The sequence below is a fragment of the Mytilus californianus genome, unplaced genomic scaffold (genome assembly GCF_021869535.1).
Source record: "Mytilus californianus isolate M0D057914Y unplaced genomic scaffold, xbMytCali1.0.p SCAF_14, whole genome shotgun sequence".
Taxonomy (NCBI): Eukaryota; Metazoa; Mollusca; class Bivalvia; order Mytilida; family Mytilidae; genus Mytilus; species Mytilus californianus.
The window spans coordinates 29,524,951-29,545,319 of NW_026262626.1; the positions used below are offsets into that span (position 1 = coordinate 29,524,951).

The 20,369-nt window shown below is 32.7% G+C and overlaps 1 protein-coding gene across 15 annotated transcripts in view; it reads left to right on the forward strand.

Moving 5' to 3' along the window:
- The window catches only part of LOC127724638 (brefeldin A-inhibited guanine nucleotide-exchange protein 3-like), a 102,073-nt gene that overhangs the window by 57,812 nt on the left and 23,892 nt on the right, over positions 1-20,369 (forward strand). For all 15 annotated transcript variants that reach the window (XM_052231648.1, XM_052231649.1, XM_052231650.1 and 12 more), the window contains 11 exons: positions 614-770; positions 4,053-4,163; positions 4,887-5,105; positions 6,958-7,192; positions 9,506-9,616; positions 11,102-11,287; positions 13,301-13,565; positions 14,219-14,398; positions 15,663-15,918; positions 16,807-16,984; positions 19,580-20,190. In XM_052231648.1, the coding sequence (XP_052087608.1) occupies positions 614-770; positions 4,053-4,163; positions 4,887-5,105; positions 6,958-7,192; positions 9,506-9,616; positions 11,102-11,287; positions 13,301-13,565; positions 14,219-14,398; positions 15,663-15,918; positions 16,807-16,984; positions 19,580-20,190 (2,509 nt within the window). The remainder of the gene's footprint in view (positions 1-613; positions 771-4,052; positions 4,164-4,886; positions 5,106-6,957; positions 7,193-9,505; positions 9,617-11,101; positions 11,288-13,300; positions 13,566-14,218; positions 14,399-15,662; positions 15,919-16,806; positions 16,985-19,579; positions 20,191-20,369) is intronic.

Sequence of the window (20,369 nt, forward strand, 5' to 3'; positions counted from 1 at the left end):
TATGAAGATGAATTGCTATCAGTACATATCAGTTTGACGAATATTTTGAGTCCCTGCCCCTAGGCCATGGTTCAGTGACTTTCAATTAATTAGCAATTTTCAATGATAAGTTTTCTGCTTAAGTTAGTTTGATATGAAATACTAGCGATAGATCAATGATATTATCTATAAAGTTGCATTACTATCAGTACATATCAGTTTGACGACTATTTTAAGGCCCTGGCCCCTAGGTCATGGTCCAGTGACTTTCAATCAGTTAACAATTTTCAATGTTAAGTTTTATGATTAAGTTAGTTTGATAGGAACTACTTACAATAGACAATATTTTCTATAAAGTTACATTGCTGTTTGAACATCTCAGTTTGTCAACCATTTCGAGGCCCTACCCACGAGTTAGTCCAGCGACTTTAAATTAATTAGCAATGTTGCTGTCCATCAGATTGTCTTTTTCTGAATTTTATGCCAACAAGCGAGACATATCTCTGTGTCAACAGTTTATGTATTTTCATGCCTCTGCCATAATATCGTTATGATATTCTTTTCATTAACATTACATTCATCAAATCAACATGTTATAATTGGAATACAACTGATTATTAAGTTATCTTTGCAGAAAGACTATTTAGATGACATTTTTGGGTGTGGTTTGATGCTGTTTGTTTCTCCAGCTTGGCTGAGTGAGGTTTATAGCCAAACAATATCAAATGATTTCCTTAAGCAGTGTGGATGTTTCAGTAAACCAGAATCTCCTTTACTATCTATCATAAAAGGTAATTTAAAGTATGTCCAGAAAGTTTAATGGACCTTATATGGCCCCAATAGGACAAAATTTTAAAGCTTGCTGCATTGAAAAATACTTCTTAGGAAAAACCTTGCTATTATAAGAGGTATTTTCAAGCAGTCGCTTGTTAGCAGGAACAAGGAACAAAAAAGATCTTTTTTAAACCAAATGTTGCAGAATTTCGAAACTTTTGCATAGAAAAAGGAAACAAAAAAATCCAGTACAAATCATTTCCAAGATGACAAAGCATTATTAAAAGGGAGGGTTATTTCATTTTGTTTTTCCACCAATTCTTTATTGGAACTTTGCCTATGCATTTGAAAAACTACAAAATATTTTATATGAAATATAGTGTATGCCAAAACACAAAATATTTCATAATATGTGTCTTCTCAATCTGCTTACACTAGACATTAAGCTAACAATAACCAAACATCAATCTGCTAATCAAACTTGATTAATAAAAAAAAACATAGAAAACACATGGTTACATATGCTCTATTAAATAATAAAGCGTTCAAAATAATAAAATTGCATGTGATGTAACTTTATGTTTAACTCAGGTGAAAAGTAGTTGGTCATGTACAAGTTATGAAAGACTAAAACAATATTTTAGTTGAACCATTGTCCATAATGCTATATGGGGTTTTACAAAATCAGACAGGTTATACAGGCTTGGATGATAACGATGGTGACCATTTAACTTCCATTGTCAAATAAAATACTTATTCAGGACGAACAAGTTTTGAATAATTGAAACCAACTCAAAAAACAAAATTGATAAATAGAATTTTATATAGGGCTTCTATAGGAATATATATTGTCTATGGGAATAATATTGCATGTTATATTTACGATATGTTTTATGCAAAATATTACTTTGCTATACAATATTATCATATACTTGTAGAAAATAATGGTATAATTGTACCCCTTGATAAAACTAATTTATACATATATTTATTCAATAAATTTGAAGAATTGTCTTAGCCGTGTGATACGACTTTTGTTATCAACTGCTTCCGGTATATATCAACTGTATCCGGTTTATATCAACTGCTTCCGGTTATTATCGCATGCCTTTCTTTAATGTAATCGCAAAGCATTTCGACGTCATTCTGCAAATTCCGGAAAATAAACCTCAGTGGTACATTTAAGTGAAAAACATAGCTAAGTAGAATAACAGAAGGAATATTAGGAAAAAGGAAAATATATTTTTTAAAAACGCAAAACAAATAATACAATAAATGAATTTTATAAAGTTTTAAAAAAGTTTTCATGTCTGTATGGCTTCTGCTGAAGTATATGATAAAAAGAACATAACATGTCATTTTTCATATCAGACCCCTTATCAGCCCATGGTCAAAATCATCCCTTGAGCCTGTCGGCTCTCGGGCTGATATCATGACCTAGGGCTGATAAGGGGTCTGATATAAAAAATGCCATGTTATAATCTATATTTATTGTATATTCTATAAAGTAGAATATTATACTGCATAAGATTGTGAGTGCAATTCAATGAGGAACATATTTGCCAGTATTCATGCATTAAACCTATTACAAAGGTAAACAAAAATTTATTTATTCAACCATTATTTCATGTTTACCCTGCCACATTCTGTATGTGCCTGTCCCAAGTCAGGAGCCTGTAATTCAGTGGTTGTCTTTTGTTGCTGTATATCCTATTTGTATTTTGTTCATTGTTTTTTACATAAATCAGGCTGTTATTTTTCTCAATTGAATTGTTTTACATTTGTCATTTCGGGCCCTCCATAGCTGACTAAGTGGTATGGGTTTTGCTCATTGTTGAAGGCCGTACGGTGACCTATAGTGGTTAATTCTATGTCATTTGGGATCTGGTGGAGAGGTTTCTTATTGGCAATTATACCACATCTTCTTATTTTTATACGACCGCAAAAAAAATTTTCGGTCGTATATTGGTATGACGTTGGCGTCATCGTCGTCGTCCGAAGACACATTGGTTTTCGCACTCTAACTTTAGGTTAAGTGAATGGATCTCTATGAAATTTTACCATAAGGTTCAATACCACAAAAGGAAGGTTGGGATTGATTTTAAGGGTTATGGTACCAACAGTTAAGGAATTAGGAGCCAAAAAGGGGCCAAAAATAAGCATTTTTGTAACTTCCAGACATAACTTGTGTGTTAGTGTATGGATCTCTCTGACATTGTACCACAAGGTTCCATATCACAAAGGGAATGCTGGGATTGATTTTGGGGGTAATTGCCTCAAAATTTTAGGAATAAGGGGGCAAAAAACAAGCATTTTTCTTGTTTCATGACAATAACTTGTGTGTAAGTGTATGGATCTTTCTGAAATTGTACTACAAGGTTCCATATCACAAAGGAAAAGCTGGAATTGAGTTTGGGGGTAATTGCCCTAAACGTTCATGAATAAGGGGCCAAAAATAAGCATTTTTCTAGTTTCCAGACAATAACTTGTGTTCAAGTGTATGGATCTCTCTGAAATTGTACTGCAAGGTACCATACCATAAAGGGAAGGCTGGGAGTGATTTTGGGGGTAATTGCCTCAATTTTTAGGAATAAGGGGCCAAAAAGGGGCAAAAAACAAGCATTTTTCTAGTTTCAGGACAATAACTTGTGTGTAAGTGTATGGATCTTTATGAAATTGTACTACAAGGTTCCATGTCACAAAGGGAAAGCTGGGTTTGAGTTTGGGGGTAATTGCCTTAAACGTTTAGGAATTTGGTGCCAAAAAACAAGCATTTTTCTAGTTTCCAGACAATAACTTGTGTTCAAGTGTATGGATCTCTCTGAAATTGTACTGCAAGGTACCATGCCACAAAGGGAAGGCTGGGATTGAGTTTGGGGGTGATGAATCATAAGGGGGTTAAAAAAATTTGGGGGGGGGATTTTTTTTTTTTCCTTTTTTTTTCTTTAAAATTTTCCATTTTAAATTGGTTATTTCTGATTTATATATAAAAGCAAATAATAATGATATGGTTTGAATACGTAAATTAAAAAAATTTAAGTTGTTAGACCACATTCATTCTGTGTCAGAAACCTATGCTGTGTCAAATATTTAATCACAATCCAAATTCAGTGCTGTATCAAGCTTGAATGTTGTATCCATACTTGCCCCAACTGTTCAGGGTTCGACCTCTGCGGTCGTATCAAGCTGCGCCCAGCGGGGCATTTTATTATATTTACATAAGTTTCCATACCCAAATTTCAATTAAAGTAGTAATTATTCTATACATATATATATATATTAGTTAAATTTCATTACAGATATAGATGGCCTTGGGAATCATGATAAGGGAGGACAACTCTTGACAAAGGTGCAGAAATATGATATGACAACTGAACCCTCATCAGAAAATATAAAGCATGTTGAAATGGGTGAGTATATTTCTGACAGAATTGAAGTGGCATATATCAAGTTGTTGATTATAATTGAATTTTATTTTAAGATTTGTTGCCATCACATTTCTATTCATGAAGTGCCAATCTTCTTTGATATCAAGAACTGGTAAGGAAAATACATTAATCAAATCTGAATTAGTTATGCACAGAAATCATTTTTTTGGCCTGCAAGGGTTACCCTTGACCGACTGTCTGTCTGTCCGTCCCATTTTCATTGCAAAGCTTGTCCTCAGACAGTTTCTTCTTTTATTTACTTTTTTATTCTTGTGACATGACATATAAACTATATAGATTGCACTGTAAACCAACAGGTAAGTAAGATAACTCGGAACATATGATTCAATTTAATAGAATTCATTGGAATGTTTTTTCCAAGTTACCAAACCTACAGAAATGTACTTGCCTTTCTAATTGATTAACTTCAAGATTAGAATAGCATGCTTTTAACATGATGCATGATCACCAACAAATATGTTTTAAACATACTTCCTGGAAAGGCACTTTGAATTTCAATATTGTTTTATATTTCAAACTTCCATTCAGATTGGTGATGAATAAAAAAAGCAAAATTGCTTCCATGATTCTTCCTTGTTTAAACAGAACAAATACTAATAAATTTGGTAGAGCACAAAATGGAACTATTGGTAATGGTCTATTTTTCTGTAGATATATTGTAATTTATGATTTTCTCTTATCCAGGGAGAAAATTTTGTAAGAGAATCTTGTCCAGATGTTGGGATAGTATTTTGGATGTATTGTCAGTTCTTTTGAATGGAAAGAATTCCTGTGGCATTACAAGCAGTATAGCATTAATGCTAGGAACTGAGGGAGCTAAGGAAGAAAGCATTAGAGCCAGAGAAGCAATTTGTATGAGTTTAGAAGGTTTACAGAAGGCAGCAAGACTTTGTTGCTTATTAGGTAACTACATTTGTACATAAGGGAAAAGTATGTTCGAGATTAATAATGTTTTGTCAGAAACTCATATAACTTATATTTAACCCTAAATTTAAAACTTGATAATTTTTATGATTTTATGAAAAGATCTCATTGTAACCCATTTTCATGTATCCTTTTAAAAAAATGGTGCTTTACTTCCTGACCAATACATATAGAATAATGTCATTTTGGTTTTTTATTATGCCCCCACTGTAGCAGAGGGGGGATTAAGTTTTACCCTTGTCCGTCTGTATGTATGTCCGTACGTCCCAAAGTTGGTTTCTGTTCTCTAACTTTAGTTTTCTTCAAACAAATGTTATGAAACTTATACAAAATGCTTATTATCACACAACACAGATCAAGTTTGAATTTTGGTGGCATCACTTTAACCGTTCTAGAGTTATGCCCCTTTACAAATGGAAACATGAACATGTGACGTCATTGCCTAATATATTTGAGTGTCAAGTTCTGTCCACCATATAGACAAATATTAGGCAGTAAGATCAAAGGGAAAATGTTTTAATTGCTGATAAATATTTGTAGCTTGACATATTGTATAGACATGTGTCTATTGTTGAAGACTGCATGTTGCCCTCTAGATGTCTTTTGATTACTCTTGATTGCAGTCTCAATAATGTATATCCCACTTCTCTCTTTATTAGTCCCCTACCGTCGAAGTCGAAGGGGACTTTAGGTTTGCACTCCGTCCATCTGTCTATCTGTCTGTCTGTCAGTCTGTCCGGCAAATCGGTTTTTTACACTTTTTTTCTTCGTGCTAGAAGATATTGATTTAATATTTGGTATATTGTTTTATCATGGCAAGTTACAGATCAAGTTAGAATTTTGTTCCGGTCTGATAATTTTGTGCAGAGCTATGGTCCTTGGACTTAGAAAATTCACTTAAATAATCAGTTTTCGTCATGCTTGAAGATATTGACTTGATATTTGTTATATAGTTTACACCATGACAAGTTATAGATCAAGTTAGCATTTTTTTCCAGTACAATTAATTCCTATTGTGATTCAAAGATTCATAGAAGTAAGTTAAATAGTGTTGCAGAAAATGTCAAACCATACAGCCAATGATTCCATAATCAAAAACTTTTCAAAATAGCAAAAAAAAATGTTTGCTTCCCCATAGCACATACTTATGACTTTAAAATCACATAAAAAGCCAAAAAACTATACTTAAGCAATTTTAATTTTGTGTGAGCATGGTAAATCAGAATACATGGTGTAGTACCTGTATGTATATAGTAGAGATAATGAGATAATTCCTTGAGGAACCTACGTCTTTTGAATGTAAAATAAGGAGTTTTAGTATGAAACGTAATGAAACAACTATCCGCAGCCTTCACTAGTTATCAAAACTTATGGTCTACAGTATGGTATGATTAAAAATCTGAAAAAGTCTTTTAATTGATGGGTTATGTGACTAATTTTAAAATATAAACTGTAATTTTAAAATATAAACTGTAAATTTAAAATATAAACTGTAAATTTAAAATATAAACTGTAAATTTAAAATATAAACTGTAAATTCAAAATATAAACTGTAAATTCAAATAAATTCAAAATATAAACTGTAAATTTTAAATATAAACTGTAATGCATTTACTATTGCAGTTGTTGAACAATGGACACAAACCGTGAGTTATAATTGTGACTTCAGGAAATGCTGCATTATCATACCAATAATGCTGTGAAAATTTATATTTCAAATACAAGTTTATATTTTTGCGAAGCTTTCCCATTGCAACTTTTGCAATAATAGAAACACATTGCAAAAGTTTTTGAATTTACATTACACAATTGAATAAAATGTTTTATTTAGGAATGCCACAGAGATGTGGAAATGTGTTCTCCCATTTGGCAACAACATCTTGTGTGATGTTACATACTCCTAAAAGTCCAATCCTTGAGAGAAAACTACCAAGTAAACCATCAGTCAACAGTAAAGTAAAGCCAGTAAAACTTCATGCTTCACATGTACTTAGTATGGATGTACTGATGACAACAGGTCTAGAGATGGGAGGTCACTCTGCTGATTGTTGGAAACACTTATTTAGGTATTGTTTAACTTAATAACATGACAAAAGGTCTAGAGATGGGAGGTCACTCCGCTGATTGTTGGAAACACTTATTTAGGTATTGTTTAACTTCATAACATGACAACAGGTATAGAGATGGGAGGTCACTCTGCTGATTGTTGGAAACACTTATTTAGGTATTGTTTAACTTAATAACATGACAACAGGTCTAGAGATGGGAGGTCACTCTGCTGATTGTTGGAAACACTTATTTAGGTATTGTTTAACTTAATAACATGACAACAGGTATAGAGGTGGGAGGTCACTCTGCTGATTGTTGGAAACACTTATTTAGGTATTGTTTAACTTCATAACATGACAACAGGTATAGAGGTGGGAAGTCACTCTGCTGATTGTTGGAAACACTTATTTAGGTATTGTTTAACTTAATAACATGACAACAGGTCTAGAGATGGGAGGTCACTCTGCTTATTGTTGGAAACACTTATTTAGGTATTGTTTAACTTCATAACATGACAACAGGTATAGAGATGGGAGGTCACTCTGCTGTTTGTTGGAAACACTTATTTAGGTATTGTTTAACTTAATAACATGACAACAGGTATAGAGATGGGAAGTCACTCTGCTGATTGTTGGAAACACTTATTTAGGTATTGTTTAACTTAATAACATGACAACAGGTCTAGAGATGGGAGGTCACTCTGCTGATTGTTGGAAACACTTATTTAGGTATTGTTTAACTTCATAACATGACAACAGGTATAGAGATGGGAGGTCACTCTGCTGATTGTTGGAAACACTTATTTAGGTATTGTTTAACTTAATAACATGACAACAGGTCTAGAGATGGGAGGTCACTCTGCTGATTGTTGGAAACACTTATTTAGGTATTGTTTAACTTAATAACATGACAACAGGTATAGAGGTGGGAGGTCACTCTGCTGATTGTTGGAAACACTTATTTAGGTATTGTTTAACTTCATAACATGACAACAGGTATAGAGGTGGGAGGTCACTCTGCTGATTGTTGGAAACACTTATTTAGGTATTGTTTAACTTAATAATATGACAACAGGTCTAGAGATGGGAGGTCACTCTGCTGATTGTTGGAAACACTTATTTAGGTATTGTTTAACTTCATAACATGACAACAGGTATAGAGATGGGAGGTCACTCTGCTGATTGTTGGAAACACTTATTTAGGTATTGTTTAACTTAATAACATGACAACAGGTATAGAGATGGGAAGTCACTCTGCTGATTGTTGGAAACACTTATTTAGGTATTGTTTAACTTAATAACATGACAACAGGTCTAGAGATGGGAGGTCACTCTGCTGATTGTTGGAAACACTTATTTAGGTATTGTTTAACTTCATAACATGACAACAGGTATAGAGATGGGAGGTCACTCTGCTGATTGTTGGAAACACTTATTTAGGTATTGTTTAACTTAATAACATGACAACAGGTCTAGAGATGGGAGGTCACTCTGCTGATTGTTGGAAACACTTATTTAGGTATTGTTTAACTTAATAACATGACAACAGGTATAGAGATGGGAGGTCACTCTGCTGATTGTTGGAAACACTTATTTAGGTATTGTTTAACTTAATAACATGACAACAGGTCTAGAGATGGGAGGTCACTCTGCTGATTGTTGGAAACACTTATTTAGGTATTGTTTAACTTAATAACATGACAACAGGTATAGAGATGGGAGGTCACTCTGCTGATTGTTGGAAACACTTATTTAGGTATTGTTTAACTTAATAACATGACAACAGGTATAGAGATGGGAGGTCACTCTGCTGATTGTTGGAAACACTTATTTAGGTATTGTTTAACTTAATAACATGACAACAGGTATAGAGATGGGAGGTCACTCTGCTGATTGTTGGAAACACTTATTTAGGTATTGTTTAACTTAATAGCATGACAACAGGTCTAGAGATGGGAGGTCACTCTGCTGATTGTTGGAAAAGCTTTTTTAGGTTTTGTTCAACTTATTATCATGAATGGTGTAAGTTATCATCTAATTCATATGAAAAGTTAATCATAGTAATGGTCTGCATCTGTATTCATCTGTTTTAAATATTACCAGAAAGAAAGTAAAAATTTGTTTTTGTCATTACTCTCATATATATACATTATATAAATATAAAAGTCTTTAAGATTTGTGCAAAGATACTGATTTATATTTGTGTAGTACATGTATAACCTAATCTAAACCATTCCATAGCTATTAAATTTGCTGGTTGGTCTTTTTTTTACACTTCATATATATATTTATAAAAATATGATAAATGTATAATAAGAATATATTTTGCAGGTGTACAGCATTTATATCGGAATTAGAACACACTTATTTCAGCCAGGGAAACAACCAATCAAATCTGCCAAAATTACAACAAGGACAACCAAATATGGACACAGTTAATGAGTGAGTATGAAGTAACAAATATAGTTTATATTTAAAAAAAAACTGAAAATGAGTACAAGCAGTGCTATTAAGTTGGTTGGAAACAAACTCTAACAGAAATTGTTATTTATGTTGTATATTGGACTGGTTCCTGAAAGAGCTGATTTGAATGCCTACCAATTGGTTATATAAGCTTTTGTTTTTTCATCCATCCATACATCAGTTATTAACATTTTATACAGAGGATTGCTATATTTTTAGTTTGCCTGTGATTAGAAGTGATAGTTGGAGTACTGTTGGCTAACATGCAGGTCCAATACACCACCAATATGTTGACCATGTGAATATAAACACTAAATGCTCATTTCTCAAAATTGAATGAAACTTTTTTTGGATAGATATAAAAAAAGGAGATGTGGTATGATTGCCAATGAGACAACTATCCACCAAAGTTCAAATGAAGTGGATATGAGCAATTATAGGCAACAGTACGGCCTTCAACAATGAGAAAAACTGATACCATATAGTCGGCTATAAAAGGCCCCAACATGAAAAATAAGAACTAATGGCCTAATTTAAAGCAAAACAATTAGAGAAAACCAAATATGACAGGCATGAACCAATGACAACCACTGAACTACAGGCTCCTGACTTGGGACAGGCACATACAGAATGTGGCAGGAGTTAAACTAGTTTGCTGGTGCCAAACCCTCCCCCTAACATGGGACAGTGGTGTACTGTAACAAAGTTCACACAATGCAATGCATAAAAAAGTCATTGTGCAACATGAAACAAAGATAAAATGTATTTTTACAAAGGAGAAAAGTGTAGGAGACTTTTCTGTTTGGTGCTGTCAGATTCTTCAATAACTATGATGTGGTAAAAAGTTTTTTGTAGAGTTTTCTTAGATATAGATTCTTAAAGCTTATCATCAAATAATAAGTCACATAGATTCTATAATAGAGGTGCTAATAACACTCATCATAAATTCTAAATAATAATAATTTGAGTTTCCACATTCATAAAATCTGGAAATTACTTTCTTGTTGTTCAACTATTTTGGATAAATACATTGGCTGATGAAAAGCTTCATTGATCTTGAAATGAATCAGTGAAGTAATAGGATGTAGGCAAATAATCAACTAGAAATTTCAATATCTATTCTTTTTTTCATAACTGTTTGAAATTATCAAATTTTCATAGATTACAAGTTTTATGTTTATTTCAGTAATGATGAGTTTTATGTGCATTTCTTTGATGCTGAGTTTTTTGTGTATTTCAGTGATGATGAGTTATTATGTGTATTTCAGTGATGATGAGTTATTATGTGTATTTCAGTGATGGTGAAATTTATGTGTATTTTAGTGATGACGAGTAAGAGTTTAATGTGTATTTCAGTGATGATGAGTTTTATGTGTAATTCAGTGATGTTGAGTTTTATGTGTATTTCAGTGATGATGAGTTTTATGTGTAATTCAGTGATGATAAGTTTTATGTATATTTCAGTGATGATGAGTTTTATGGTATGCCAGTAACAGCAGCCACACCTGTAGCTCCTAGAATTAACATTCCTGAGTTGATAAATCAGAGTAAAATAGAGTCGGCTTGGGAGAGGTCACTTACTGGAGGGGGAATGTTGAATGCTGTACAAGCTTCACAAGCATTATGTGGACTTTCTCAGCAAGTTGACAGGTGAGAATTAAGATATGAAAATAATTCTATTCAGTATAACTTTAGTTCAAAAGTCTTGTACAAATTTGTTAAATCAAGATGGCACTAAGTTTAGCTTATCTTTGCTCAATTTTGATTCTATTATTGATACATTTGACTTTGATGCATAATTATTTATGTTTTAAGCCCAATTTATATTCAGGGCCATATATAGCCCTTACTAAACTTACTCCTTTAAGTCCATTGTTTGAATTAAAAAAATGTTTCAAGTTGACGAAAAGACATGTAAGAAAGTGTAATATAATTATTTTTATTTGGTATGACGTTGGCGTCGTCGTCGTTGTCTGAAGACACATTGGTTTTCGCACAATAACTTTAGTTTACGTGAATGGATCTCTATGAAATTTTACCATAAGGTTCAATACCACAAAAGGAAGGTTGGGATTGATTTTGGGGGTTATGGTAGCAACAGTTAAGGAATTAGGGGCCAAAAAGGGGCCAAAAATAAGCATTTTTCTAGTTTCCAGACAATAACTTGTGGAACGGTGTATTGATCTCTCTGAAATTATACCACAAGTTTCCATACCACAAAGGGATGGTTAGGATTTGCTTTGGGGGGTTATGGCTCAAACCATTTAGGAATTAGGGGCAAAAAAGGGGGAAAAACAAGGGTTTCCTGGTTAATGGACAAATACTTTAGTACAAAACATAATTTAAAGCAGTGTAAGGGAGGTAATTCAAATACATCATTTGAATTACCTCCCTTACACTGCTTTTAAATTATGAATAAAGTAATGTTCAATGAACAATTAAGACAATTTAAAAGCAGTGTAAGGGAGGTAATAGAAATACCTCCCTTACACTGCTTTTAAATTATGTTTAAAGAAATGCATATTTATAATGGAAGACCAGTAAAAATATCTGCAAATGTTGCATCTTTATTTTTTTCACAAAAAAATCCATATGAAAGATTTGACACCATATTTTAAATTCTATTATGAAATAGATTAAGTTAGCACTATGGTAAATTTAAATGGGTAATTATGGTTGCAAACTCCATTGGAAATTTGAATTGAGATTATGACCATATCTTGAGGGAAAGAATAATAATACGCAACAGCATAGTGTATTGCACAAAGGCAAAAAAAAAAGGGGGTAAATTTTTTATTTTTTTTTTGTGGGGGGAGGGGTCGTCAACAAAACAAAAGCAAAAAATTGAATATAAATTCAAATCATATAACCAATTCTAAGTTCTTTGACTACAGTTATTCTGTGTCAGAAACCTTTTATGTGTCAAATATTTAATAACAATCCAAATTCAGACCTGTATCAAGCGCGAATATTGCATCCATTTTTGCCCCAACTGTTCAGGGTTGGACCTCTGCGGTCGTATCCAGCTGCGCTCTGGGAAGCAATTTATTGTGCAGCTATTCTTATAAGACATTAACGTTTACAACCCAAATAGGCCAAATGTAGATATTTTAATGAAATTTGGAAATTTCGTCTGGATTTCTACCAAATTTAAGGCTAGGAAAAGTAGAGCGCAAGCTTTGACAAACTAAATATTTAAATCTTATATTACAAAAACTATAATAAAAAGATCTTTCTTTTCGAAGCATTCGCTCTATGTTTCCAGTCCACTAAACCAATGGAAATTTATTTGTTTTCTTAAATTTTCATGGAAAATCAAAATGTGTTCTATTTATGACATCATGACATCATGAAATAACTTTTCTACAAAAAGGTATATTTCTGACCTAGTTAATGTTTTAACTATGATTCATTGTAATATTGGTCAGTAAGTTCCAATTTGAAATTTTAGCTAGCAATAGGGGTCATTTTAGGGCCTTATTGAACCTACTCCTTTTAAAGTTTACTCTATAAAGTTTTAAAACCTTGAGTAGGTTTGCCTATCATAAAAATAGGTAATAGTGCCATTTTTGTCTGGAAGGGGATTTCCGTCTTGTCATTGATATAGGGGTCTGAAGTATGTTAGTTTGCCCACAAAGGTTTCTTTCATTGATTATACTTTAGGTTGTTTGAAGAAGCAGCAGAGAAGTTAAACATGTCTGCATTGTTGGAGTTCCTATCAAAGCTATGTGAATCAAGTCAAGATCAGCTTCATCAAATGTTAATGGATGAGGAAGATAATGAAGAGTCGGTGGAACAGCAACAATTACCCCAGAATGCATTGCATTTATATAGACTACAGGAAGTTCTGATGAAGATAGTAAATAGCAACCGTCCTTTACTACATCAGATGAGAGTTTGGTGTGTAGTGTCAGGATTTCTTGTTGAGGTAAAAATTAATTTTAACGGTGGATATTGGGCCACTTTCCTGAAATAAACGTTTTTTGGCTGTTAAGCAAGATTATTATTGCATGGGCTATTAGTTTTAATGGAGTTCTTATACACATTTTATTTATAATTTTATATAAATTGACAAAAATCAGCAAAACCATAAAATCAAATATTCATGAAAAATACAACTTTTCTCAATCCACGAAAATTGGTTCTGCATAATCTTCTTTAAAAATAAAGTTGTCTGTATGAAAAGTGAATCCTATGATAGACGTCTTAGGTCTTTGACTAAAAGTTAAAAGCTTCCAAATTATATGATTTTGCATGACCGTTCTGTTTTATGTATAAGTTAGTAATTGCAGAGAGTTATACAAGCAGTATAAATATATCATTGAAATTTCTTGCAGGATTAAAGTTTATGAAAAACATTCTATTTTTGGAACTTGTTTGGATATCTGCAATTGATTGACAGATGTTTGACCTGTTGTAGAAAATGATTCATGAGGCTCAGTAGAACTTATCTCTCAATCAATGTCAGAAAACATATTGCAAAAATATTTTATTATGTTCATAATCAGAGATCTTAAATTAGAGGAGGAACATTCAATTGTTATTTCTAAAATTTCTAAAATTGTTCACTTTGATTTATAGGCTGCTGGACACAGAGTGAGGAATGTATCAAAAATGGCCGTGACGTGTGTTCATGACTTCATACAGGCTATGATCAGTAATCACCAAGAACTACCACACTTCCATATCAATGAATTTCTATGTAAAACATTTGAGAATATGTTATGTCTAGAACTGTGTGATGGTGATGTTCAAGATCAGGTGAGAACATGTTAAATCAAAAGTTTTGTGATGTTCAAGATCAGGTGAGAACATGTTAAATCAAGAGTTTTGTGTGTCTAGAGCAGTGTAATGGCGATGTTCAAGATCAGGTAGGAATATTTTACCACTAGTCTAGACGTTAGAACGATGTGATGGTGATGATCAAGATAAGGTGAGAACATGTTACATCTAGAACTGTTTGATGGTGATGATCAAGATCGAATAAGAATATGCTAGGTCTAGAAATTGTTGATGATGATGTTCAAGATCAGGTGAGAACATGTTATGTCTAGAACTGTTTAATGATGATGATCAAGATCGAATAAGAATATGTTAGGTCTAGAACTTTGTGATTGTGATGTTCAAGATTAGGTGAGAATAAGAATGATTTTGAACTTTTTGATGGTGATTTATAGATTAGGTGAAAACATGTAAATTTTAGAACTTAGGCGATTGTGATGTTCAAGGTTTATGCATTGGGCAGTTGAAGTTTTAATTCTGTATATGTTGTATTTCTTAATGATCCAGAAATACTGAAAATAAAACATGCACTAAAAAATACATTCTAAATATATGATAATATTCTCATGTTTAAAAAGAATTAAATAGAATTACTCTAATATTCTGATTTAAAAAATACATTATGATTATTATTCAATAACAAATTAGTTTAAATGCAGAAATAGATGCCTTTTCTCTAGTTTTGTTTTATTTCAAATTCATTTGCAAATAAAAGGCAAGCATGTGATTACAGACCTGCCAAATATCCCAATTTATGGGGGATATCCCCCATAAGAGGTGTTGACCTGAATTTTGAAAATCTTTATTATATAAACTGAACACCTTAAAACGGCATTCAAATGAGTTAAAAGGGTATTTAAGCACATATATACTCATCCAAACAATATAGAAGTTGATTAAAAGCACTTATGACAATGTAAGAGGAGCATGTCCTCTTGCGCTTAAAATCCCCCATGAAGATTTTGAAAAGATGACAGGTATGTGATTAAGTCCTTCATCTGTGAAAACATAATATCAGCTGTTTCTCAGGAGATACATGATATACATGTAGATATTGTAGCATATATTAGATTTATTTTTTATGCTTCCTTAAACAGCTGGTATGAAAAGTAACATGCCTCACAGAATTAGAATTTCAGTATAAGTTTACCCATCTGAACGGTGGAAGGATCATTCACTAAAACCTAGGCATACTGTATTACTGGTTGGATAACTTTTACCAAGTGTGTTATATATTTAATAGGTTGTATGTTCTGTTTGTGAATTGGTAGAAGCATGTACTGCAGACTTAAAGTCTGGCTGGAGACCATTATTTGGTGCTTTGAGAGCTGTTAAGATAGAACATAGTCCTGATGAAGAAATTAATGAAGTACGTCAGAGACATGTAGCTGCTGTATTAGATGTGTTTGAAGTTTTCCTCAACACTGACAATATATTTGTGTTTGCCAATGCTACTGTGGACTGTATACTATGCCTACTGAAGTATGTCAGAGGACCAGGTAGGTAACAGTTGAAAAGGACAAACATAGGGAACCAATAGGGGATATTTTACTTTCCATCTAACGAACGGTTACTTGATTATGCCATAACCAAATATTTTGAAATTATATATGTATTTTGTCTCGTGATATTATCATCAAGTTTTTTTTTTAAATCATTGCTTGAAGTATATGAAAAACATTGCTATAAACTGAAGTTTCATGTGTCCCCACATCTATACTTTGCTGCTTAAAAGATACTATGTACTACACAAATTATTTAATTACAAGTATAGAAATACAACATATAAATTATTACTGCTACAGTGAAAATAAATATAAAAAGATACATTATATATATTCAATACATAAATCAAACAAAATAATTTAAAAACTTTAGGTACAGGTTATATTCCTAATTTAAAATAAGTAGCAAAATGCATTGGCATGGACCAAGTGTGATGGTAACACAAAAACATAATTTCCTCAGGTCAAAATCACATATATAACCTGAAATGTCAAATAAAAAAGCACAACAATATGTCCATGCAACAGGAAACACTGAAATATATTTTATTTACTTAATAGACCACAAGCACAAAATAATCAATTTTAACTGTTCTCACATTTTTTTTGTCTAGATATAGTTAAAAATAATTGAACAAATAACTCATGTTTGATGAATGTTACAAAAACTTTGAAATGCTATAATAATACAATGGATTATGAACACAAGTTGTTAGCTATTTTGATTATTCTATCTTTGTTCATTTCTTTGTAATTTCACCTGATAGATCTAGAAATAAATGAATTTGCCAGTCCTATCAGCCAGTTGTTTTGAAATTTCAGTGTAATCTTATAGACTGTTCGACATTTTTAATTTCAATTTGAAAGCTTTCATTTTGACAGGTGACTTTGATAATGATGATTCCGATGACGATGACAGTGATTCAGGAAGTGACTTCACTATGATAACCCAAGGTGAAAGTTTGTGTATACCAGCTCTGGGTTACCTTAAAAAATGTAATAACATACTACAGACAATGTGGAAGATGCCTGCATGTCCTGTCTTTAATGGTGCACATAGGTTAGTTACTTTTTACATAGCATGCTTCAAAATAGTTTGCTCTGTATTTTTTTCCTTATTCAGTTATTGACTGTTCCCTTCTTAGTCAGAGATTGCTCTAATGTTTGATGGCCTTTTTAAGGACTTGTAGTGGAAGGATGTCAGAGTGCAGTCCATATAGAAAACATGGAAATTTTGCTGACCCAGACTTTTGGGGGGGCGAGTTTCTATCAGGAAATGGTAAAAGATCCATTTTCAAGTTGATAAATCATATATCATTCAATTCCTGATTCATTTTACTCCACAAGTATGTAACTTTTATTCACATACTAACCCCCAGTAGCACTCACAAAAGCTTTATTTCCATCAACCCACCATTTCCAACAACATACTTACCCTTTGAACAAGAAGTTGCCACTTTGGTTATTTCCTCACTACACTAGTACTTAAATAAAATACTGCTGGATTGACAACAACACTTTAGTGAACTGCAAGTTTTATTGTGTCGACTAGTTTCGCCGATTAGATCGGCGTCTTCAGGACAAATTATATAGAAATTACAATCCCTGAAGTATAAACGGTAAACCACTTTACGGCATTCCCGACGCGATTGGAAGTAGTACCTCTGGCCAAAGGGAAGCCAGTCGAAGTGGTAGGGGTGTGCCCTAAAGTGTTGTCCAAATTAGGAAGAAACTTTATACAAACTGTACACTGACATTGTACTTACATTCATGTTACACATATTTTTTAATTTACTACCTTTATGTACATACATTTGTAATTATTTCATTTCATTCATACATTGGTAACTAGACAACAAAGACAATGGAGTAAACACATTATGACGTTAAAATTTAGATACCATTTTTTTATACTTCAGGATGACATGTGCTAGGTTTGCATACAATAGATTGGATGAATTGGCAAATCATGTTTAAATATATGCAGGTCACTGGGATCATAGGCGCAAACTAATTTTCAAAATTCTATTCCTATGGAATGAAATTAACACAGTCATGTGACAAATTGTTCACAAATCTCCTTTGTCAGAGATTAAATATAGTCTATTGTGAAGTTCAAAATTCATCATTGACCTAACAATTTCATAACACATTGCAGGACAACCAAATTAACGTTTTTTTTTTGTATTATTTATTCATATCACACTCCATTCATGTTAATGTTGGGTTGTGAGTTCAAAGACCACAGTAGTGGCATGGCTAAATATAGGGCAGCCATTCAGAATAGGCAAAATGATAATGAATGTCTTGTGTTGTTGTGATTTATTTTTTGAATGACATTGGTATGCTGTAGATTTGCAGATGTTTTCATGCCATGCTTATTTTATGGAATCATTGTGAGATATCTGTTGAGGCTGTTATTATGGCCCCGATGCTAGGCAAAGGGGGAATTAAGGCTAACTCTAGTATGTCTGTGTGTCCGTTCGTATATACGACAGTCTCACAATTGGTTTCTGTTCTCTAACTTTAGGTTGCCTGAACCAAATGTTATGAAACTTATACACAATGCTGATTACCACTAATCACAAATTAAGTTTGAATTTTGGTGGCATCACTTTCCCTGTTCGTGGTTAATGTCCCTTTATGAATGGAAAAAGTTGCTGAATTACCACCAAACACATATCGAGTTCGGATTTGGGTGGCCTCACTTTCACTGTTCTCAAGTTATGTCCCCTTTTAAATGGAAAAATTGCTGTATTTGCCGTTTCCGCACTTAAACTTTACTTTGCCACAACCAAATGTTATGAAACGTTATTGAACAATGAGAGCATTCAAACCTTCAATCAATCTCTAATGACAACATACAGAAACAAATGTCTAAGTTTCAAAGAAAACAAAATGTCAATAGGTTTGAATTAGAACATTGACTCTTGCATATTTACAAGGGCATCTGTGGCCCATGGACACATTCTTCTTTAACTATTACATCTTTTAGTATTTTCATAGAATAGTTGATATGGGAATCAACAATTAATCACATTTTCATTGATAAACAATTGCATATATTATTCAGAATATGTGTCTGCCTTATATGAAGATGAATCAGTTGTGTAAAATTGACATATAGAGTAAATAATTGTCACAAAAGTTCTGTTATCAAGTTTTGAATCTGAATAAAGATACTTTTTTTTTCAACTTTTATGTTTTACATTTACCCTTTATATAAAAATTAGCAGATGTGTTATGACTGCCAATGAGACAACTTTTCACCAGAGTTCAAATTACATGGATGCAAACAATTATAGGTGACTGTATGGCCTTCAGCAATGAGAAAATCCCATACTGTATAGTCAGCTATAAAAGGCCCCTGACAAGAAAAATATGAAACAATTCAAATGGGAAAATTGAATGCCTTATTTATAACAATTCGATTTACGAGAAAAAACAAATATTTCAGACATGAACCAAAGACAACCACTGAATTTGGGACACACAGGGTTAAACATGTTTGTAAGCACTCAACCCTCCCCTAACCTATATACTATTAAAATTTAACAGGTTTAAATACTAACTTATCCAACAAATAAGTATGTGAAGTAGTATGTGTCAATGTGTTCATTTAAAAAAACAGCAACATGTATTTGCTTGATTTCAGAATAAACTCACATACCTCAAATCAGTTTGTTGATCCAGTACTGCCAAATATTAATATAGAAGACTTCAAAAGACAGTTTACCCAGAATTCACAGTTAAGAAAGGAAGATAACTTTTGTGTCAACAATAAGGACCTTCAGAAGCTTCAAGAAGATGAGGAAAAGGATTGCACTAGTCTGGATTCTGTTGATTCGGGAATTACATTAAATTCTGATAATCAGAAGAATGAATCTGAGATCTCAATTGCAAATGATGCAAGTAATGTTGTTAACAAACAGAATACTCCTGATGCAGTAAATACAGAAAATAACCTGACAAATAGTCCATTAAATACAAACCCAGCTGCCAACCAGGGTCTTGCTAATGTCTTGACAAAACAACAAATTGAGCAATCTCCAGTAAATGTACAGAAAACCAAGAAAGAAAGTAGAAACTGTGAGATACGAGGGGATGAATCTCTTGAATCATTAGATAATGAGTCTGGTATATTACATGTATGGTTTCTGATGATTGATGGATTAGCTGGGTCAGTAGCCTGTTGTCCAAAGACGTATCAGCCAGAAACATTAGATATGTTGTTTGATTTATTGAGATCATTACATGATATCCCAGGTATTATTAGTGCAATGGTTTATGTTCAAATATTATTATTATATCCCCTCTTTAAAAAAGTGGGGGTATACTGTTTTACCTCTGTCTGTTCATCCATCCATCCATCTGTCAGTCTGTCAGTCGGTCAGTCCGTCTCATGAAAATTTTTCGTCACACCTTCTCAGGAACTACAATACAAG